We start from the raw sequence: 7,088 nt of genomic DNA on the forward strand, positions 1-7,088 counted from the left end.
GAATGGGCTATTGACCGGTGGCCCTTGAGGGCGAAGGGTCTAATAGTTTTAGTATCACCCTACTAGTCGGACAGAAAAGGCAATAACAAAGTTAGCAAACGCAAGTTGAAGAAATATTTATTTGGGAATAAAACGAAAGAAAGCGTCACGCTCGATTGCGCCAATTTCGCTACTCGAAGACTATTACTAATAAACCTCTAGTAGCGTAGCCAATCAAAATGCAGGATTTGCATTAGTCCACTAGTTGGGTGATACTAATTCTCATTATATCAGTATTAGGTATTTTTATAGGTATTTTTAGAGCTGACGAATTTTGTACGGTGGATAAATAAAGATTAGCTATCTATCTGTCCGAAATCCGTAGTTGGCGTTACGCATTGCGTTACGCGTAGAGTTACGTATCTGGTCACGTGCTTAGCTTCAAGTTAATTGACAGATGAGTCATGTGCTGGAGAGTGAGAATGTTGGAGATGTTGATTGTGAATGAGAGAGAAAAGCACGAGTGTTTCAAAAAGATTGTTTACCTTGATAGTTCAAGATTGTACCGAGATTGTGAAGATATACAGTCCTCAGATTGAAGGAAATAAAGATTGTGAAGTCCTCATATGTGTGGATTTCTATCACAGTGGTCCTTCGAGCCGGATTATCGAGCTTGAAGACGTCGACAAGATTGACCACGTGCGCGGACTGAAAATATGTCGGTCGCCGACGCCATAACGAAGAAAGTTAAAATCAGAGCTGCTCATAGAGGATCTGCGACGAAACTTCTTAATCGTTTGAAAGACAGGCTGAGTGATGAAGAAAATCCAGTGGATAAATTCTGGTTGAAAGAATCAATTCAGTCGATGCGACTGAAGATAGAGTCACTCAAAACATTAGATGACCAAATAATTGACCTTATTGCAAGTGGAACGGCCGAGGATGTTGAAGAGCGTATCGAGAAAGAAATTGAGAACAGTGATGGAGTGAGAGCAGAATTGAACGAAATCGTGATGAGAATGGAAGAAATGATGAGTAAATTTGATCCGCCACCGCCGATAGTTCAGCCGAGTGCTTTGTCACCGCCCGCTCAAGTTCATTCAAACATGGCGTCAGGAATCCCTCAGCAAAGCAAGGCGAAAGCAAGACTCCCCAAACTTGAAGTAAGGAAATTTCACGGGAGGATCCAAGAATGGCAAGAATTTTGGGACGCTTTCGAAAGCGCCATCGACCAAAACGAAGGCCTCACGGCCGTTGACAAATTCTCCTACTTGCGAAGTTTAGTCACTGAACCGGCCAGATCAACCATCGCGGGATTCTCCTTGACAGCAGCGAACTATGCGGCCGCTGTTGATGTTTTGAAGAAGAAGTACGGAAAGGAAACTGCCATACAGCGTGCTCATGTGAATGACTTGCTAAATTTAGCGCCGGTGTTCAGCGATAAAGATACAACTCGTTTGAGGAAACTATACGACAGTTGCGGCGCTCATTTTAGAGGTCTCAAGGCGCTCGGAGTGGATGAAACTACCTTCGCAGCAGTGGTAGTCCCCGCCGTTTTGCAAAAGTTGCCCGAAGCGTTTCGCCTGACCATCACGAGGGGAGCCGACTTTCTGAACTGGTCGATGGAGGAATTGTTGAGCGCGTTTTTAAAGGAGTTGGAACTGAGGGAAGACCATTACTATGCAGTGTCCTCGGGTGGAAATACGCAGAACAGGAAGGACAGCAACACATTTCACACAAAGCAGGAAGTTGAGAACTGTGCGTTTTGCCTTGGGAGACACGCACCAGCGAACTGTAAGAAAGTGAGCGATGTGAATGCACGTAAGACCATTTTAGTTAAGTACGGTAGATGTTTCAAATGTTTGCACAGGGGGCATCGAGCCCGAGATTGTAAGTCGATTGAATTATGTAACAAGTGTGGGCGGTCCCACCACATTTCAATTTGTGATAAGCAGGATAAGCCAGCAGTCAGTGAATTTGAAGTTAGACCAGAGGCTAACCCTACCACTACTAGCCCCAGTAGTTTTCATGTTGGTGCGGGAGATCGTGTAGCCCTACAGACTGCCCGTGCAGTCATCACCGGGGAGGGTCAGCCACTGAGGGTTAGAGTTTTGTTTGATGCCGGTAGTCATCGTTCCTTTGTCGCAGCTGGAGTTGCTCGGCTTGCGCGGCTTCCTGTAACCAGGCAAGATTGGCTTGCAATAAGTACATTTGGGCAACGCTCAAGGGATATGAAGCTAAGGGACGTCGTCCAAGTAAAGGTGAGTCCTATAGGGGGGGAGAGTTTCATTAACATGGAGGCATACGTAGTTCCAGAAATTTCTAGTATACCAAATACCCATGTAGAATTAGTAAAATCTGATTACCCCCACTTGAAAGGGATTTGGTTCTCTGATGTAAGTAAGGGAAGGGATGAGATGGTTATAGATGTATTGATTGGGGCAGACTACTTGTGGCATTTTCAGAAAGGGTGCACAATTAGGGGTAAGTTTGACGAGCCCGTTGCTGTAGAAACGGAGTTGGGGTGGGTCTTGTCAGGGCCCATGAAGGGTCAAGACACATGTAGTGATGTACACTTCACCCAGATAAATTTCATTGCAAGCTCTGTTGAAGAGCAAGAAAGTCTAGAAGATGTTGGAAGATTGTGGGATCTGGAGACACTGGGTATTAGAGAAATTACTGACCAGTTTCATGAGTCATTTGAAAATAGCATCTCATTCAATGGGACCAGATACTCTGTTCGCTTACCTTGGAAGGAGGGGCACCCGGAACTTCCCAGTAATTATGGAACCAGTCTGTATCGTCTTAAAACTCAGATGCGAAGACTAGAGAAGGATCCTGAGATTCTCAAGGAGTATGGGAACATCATAGAAGACCAACTACGAGTGGGGGTGATAGAAAAGGTAGCAGAGTTGGAAAAGGCCCCCAGGATTCATTACTTGCCTCACCAAGCAGTTGTTCGCCAAGAGTCAGCTACTACCAAGGTAAGAGTGGTATATGATGCTTCCTCGAAAGAAAGTAAGAGTGTCGCATGTTTGAATGATTGTTTGCATGTTGGACCCCATCTGACCCCCTTGCTTTACAACATTTTGCTTCGATTCAGGGAAAATAGAGTGGTCCTGTTAGGTGATATTGAAAAGGCTTTTTTAAATGTGGAAGTTGACCCAGAGGATAGAGATTGTCTGCGTTTCTTGTGGGTGGAGAAACCCCCTGATTTGTCGCAAGTTGTTGTCTACAGGTTTTGTAGGGTTGTATTTGGACTGAATGCATCACCCTTTTTATTGAATGCTACACTCCGAAATCATGTCAAAAGGTATGAAATTTCGGACCCAAGGTTTGTAGCTAAGTTGTTGGATTCATTTTATGTTGATGATTTTGTTGGTGGTGGAGCAACATCACAGGAAGGTATGGAGTTATACCAGAAGACTCAGAGTCGAATGGCCGAAGGAGGTTTCAAACTCAGGAAATGGCTGACAAATGATTCACAGGTAAGGGCCAAAATGGCAACAAAAACCCAGATTGGTGATAAACAAGATGTGGTGACAGAGGAAGACATCAGTTATGCTAAGTCTTCTGTGGGCATGAAGTTGGGAAGCAAGGGCCAGAAGGTGTTAGGATGCGAGTGGGATTACGAAGCTGATGTCATCACTCTTGATCTGACGTTGATTGCGCAGCGTGCCGAAGGCTTACCTGCCACTAAGCGGAATACATTTAGGCTACTAGCAGGAGTCTATGACCCCTTGGGACTTATTAGTCCGGTTACAGTGAGTGTCAAGGTTATATTCCAAGAGATCTGTGGTCAGAAGTGTGGATGGGACGAACAGCTGGAGGGAGGGGTCAAGAAGGGCGTGGAAGATTGGATTAAGGGCCTCATTGACTGTCATAGGATTGATGTAAAACGCTGTGTTTATGACCACCCTCATAAGGAGGTGGAGGAGTGCTCACTGCATGGGTTCGCAGATGCAAGTAAGAAGGCCTACTGTGGTGTGGTGTACCTTGTTTATAGAACCCAGGTAGGTAGATATGTACGAATGTTGATTTCAAAGACAAGAGTGGCACCCTTGAAGGAGCTGTCAATTCCAAGGCTAGAGCTTATGGCAGCACTTATACTAGTGAAACTTATGGTCAATGTTGAAGGTGCTCTTGCCTCGCAGCAGAGTCTTAAGCGTTCGAAACTGTGGCTGGACAGTCAGACTGCCTTGTTCTGGATTATGAACAGAGGGGAATGGAAACAATTTGTCAAGCACCGTGTGAACGAAATTTTGAAGCTGAGTGACAATGGAGATTGGAGGTACTGTCCAAGTCGAGAGAACCCTGCGGACATTGGGTCGAGAGGAATGTCTGCATCCGGTTTAAAGCAGAATGTATTGTGGTGGCAAGGTCCTGCTTGGTTAACAGAGTCAGAAGAGAGTTGGCCTTCAGAGGGATCAGTGTCATCTACCACTGAAAGTCAAGAACAAGAGAGGACGACCAGCATCCTTGTGACCCGAACTGACCTGGTTGTGGGGATAGACAAAGTCATTGAAATTGACAAGTACAGTTGCATAAGGATGGTTTTGAGAGTGACAGCGTGGCTTAAACGGTTTTGCTTCAATGTGGCCAAGAAGACAAAGTCAGAGAGGAAGCATGGACCGCTATCCTTGCAAGAGCTGACGGAGGCAGAGATTGACTGGATAAAAGCAGCACAAAGAGAGTTAAAGTGTCAAGAGAACTACAAGCAGCTTTCTAACAAGTTTGGTCTTACTGAAGACAGTAAGGGTGTGATAAGATGCAAGGGACGGCTAGAGTATGCTGATTTGCCTGCGGAAGCGAAGGAGCCAATAATTTTACCCAAAGACCACCACCTGACATTCCTAGAAATTCAAAGATGTCACAAGAAGGTCCTTCACTGTGGAGTGAAGAGTACTCTTGCAGAACTGCGCACCAAATTCTGGGTTCCCAAGGGGAGACAAGTTGTGAAGAAGATATTGTCCCGGTGCGTGACATGCAAGAAGTGGGAGGGTACAGCATTTACCCAACCAGCGACTGCGAGTTTACCAGAATTTAGGGTCAATCCGGCCCCGCCCTTCTCAAAGGTTGGGGTAGATTTTGCTGGGCCAATGTATGTCAAAGGACGAGGTAAGCAGTTAAAGAAGGTTTATGTCTGCTTATTCTCATGCTGTGTTACTCGGGCACTGCACTTGGACTTAGTGGAAGATCTCTCGACTCCTACATTTCTGAGGTGTCTGAGGAAGTTCACCGCGCGGAAAGGAACTCCCACCTTGATCGTGTCTGATAATGCAAAGACGTTCAAAGGAGCAGAGAGAGAGATACGCACACTTTTTCGACATCCTGAGGTAAGAGCAGAACTAGAAAACAAAGGTATCGAGTCGCGTTTCAACGTAGCAAAGGCCCCATGGTGGGGAGGGTTCTTCGAAAGGATGGTGAAAAGCGTTAAACGATGCTTGAGAAAGGTCATTGGAAATGCAAGACTTTCCTTTGACGAGATGTTGACAGTCCTTGTGGAGGTTGAAGGTACCCTTAATTCAAGGCCCCTGACTTACGATGACAACAACCCATCAGAGGAGGTTCTTACCCCATCCCATTTGATACATGGAAGAAGGATTCAGTCATTGCCAGAGGTACTAGAGTCAGAAGAAGAGTTTGGAGAAAGTAGTGCAACATATACCAGGAGGCACAAGTACCTGACTAAGAAGCTGCAACATTTTTGGAAGAGGTGGCAACGGGAATATTTAACTGCCTTACGGGAGAGTCATGAAAACAAAACTGCTGGGAAAGGAAGATCACCTAAGGAAGGAGATGTCGTGGTAGTACATGAAGATGGAGTGAAGAGAGGCCTCTGGAAGATGGGAGTGGTAGAAGGGTTGATTTGTGGACGCGACAAAGGGGTAAGAGGGGCACATGTGAGGGTAATCACCAAAGGGAGGGATGTTCATATAACTAGGCCTGTTCAGAAATTGTATCCGATTGAAGTTCATGCTGGGCCGAATGCAGGTAAGAGACAAGACAGAAATCGAGCGCAACCAGCAAATTTGCAATGGAGCAGTCGGCCTCGCAGAGTGGCAGCTTTGGATGCGGCTAGAAGGATAAGCAGCCTGGCAAATCAGGAAAACGACTGACCTTGTGGCTGTATTCTTGACTCATACAAGTCAAGAGGGGGGAGAGTGTCCGAAATCCGTAGTTGGCGTTACGCATTGCGTTACGCGTAGAGTTACGTATCTGGTCACGTGCTTAGCTTCAAGTTAATTGACAGATGAGTCATGTGTTGGAGAGTGAGAATGTTGGAGATGTTGATTGTGAATGAGAGAGAAAAGCACGAGTGTTTCAAAAAGATTGTTTACCTTGATAGTTCAAGATTGTACCGAGATTGTGAAGATATACAGTCCTCAGATTGAAGGAAATAAAGATTGTTAAGTCCTCATATGTGTGGATTTCTATCACTATCTATCAAAACTTGCTCAAACTAAATATGTAACGCCAGCGTTCAATTCCACATAAAAATACGAAAAATTAGCCGCCGTCGTTCGCGTTCTTCAAAATACGCAGAACGTAGTCATTTCACGTTGTTGTGCAGAGGACGACAAAGAAATGTACGAAGATTTATAACGCACGTGCACAGCTATTTTTCTGCTCATTAAACCTTCTGTTTGGTGACGTCCTCGTTGCCGTTGCAGGTTTGCTTAAGCTCTCTATTATCTTTGTATGTTTCTTTGCCGTTCTCTGCAAAACAATAACGTGGAATTTTCTTTTGGAGTTGATTGCTGGCGTTACATATTTACTTTGAGCAAGTTTTTAGACTGATCGGCGGGGCTGAACGAATCTAGATAATTGCAAAATTCAAAGAAAATTTGTAAATTCATAAAGATTTCGCGCGAGTTCAAAGGGCGTCGATCTGCATGGGTAGGAAGATAGCGAGAGCCTCCGTCCTAAGTAACGCGATATAATCCTCGTGCCAACCGAAATAACTTTGGAAAAACTCGCACTCTTTCTTGAGTAGCCAATAAATGAGCTTCGTTTTTGCCGAGTCTCCTTCGGGCAGCCCTTTTCTTGTCACAAACATTGCGTGATGACCTAAATGACAGCTGCGAAGGAGGTTGGTCATTTATCTA

At 45.2% G+C, this 7,088-nt stretch overlaps 2 protein-coding genes across 2 annotated transcripts; both read left to right on the forward strand.

Annotated features, from left to right (window-relative positions):
- Positions 1-331: 331 nt before the first annotated feature.
- Positions 332-4,426, forward strand: LOC145498456 (uncharacterized). The gene is made up of 2 exons (XM_081478388.1): positions 332-4,270; positions 4,378-4,426. The coding sequence occupies exons 1-2, from the start codon at positions 696-698 to the stop codon at positions 4,424-4,426; spliced, it is 3,624 nt and encodes a 1,207-aa protein (XP_081334514.1). The 5' UTR covers positions 332-695.
- Positions 4,424-6,424, forward strand: LOC145498362 (uncharacterized). Its single transcript, XM_081478287.1, has one exon. The coding sequence runs from the start codon at positions 4,530-4,532 to the stop codon at positions 6,096-6,098; it is 1,569 nt and encodes a 522-aa protein (XP_081334413.1). The 5' UTR covers positions 4,424-4,529; the 3' UTR covers positions 6,099-6,424.
- The last annotated feature ends 664 nt before the right edge of the window (positions 6,425-7,088 follow it).

This window comes from Orbicella franksi, chromosome 9, assembly GCF_964199315.1.
Source record: "Orbicella franksi chromosome 9, jaOrbFran1.1, whole genome shotgun sequence".
In the NCBI taxonomy this organism is placed as follows: domain Eukaryota; kingdom Metazoa; phylum Cnidaria; class Anthozoa; order Scleractinia; family Merulinidae; genus Orbicella; species Orbicella franksi.

Bases quoted from the DNA above. Each gene is read 5' to 3' on its own strand.
- LOC145498456 (XM_081478388.1), top strand. From the start codon at position 696: ATGTCGGTCGCCGACGCCATAACGAAGAAAGTTAAAATCAGAGCTGCT. The intron at 4,271-4,377 runs GTACTGTCCAAG...CTTGGTTAACAG, and splicing joins AGTGACAATGGAGATTGGAG to AGTCAGAAGAGAGTTGGCCT.
- LOC145498362 (XM_081478287.1), top strand. From the start codon at position 4,530: ATGGTTTTGAGAGTGACAGCGTGGCTTAAACGGTTTTGCTTCAATGTG.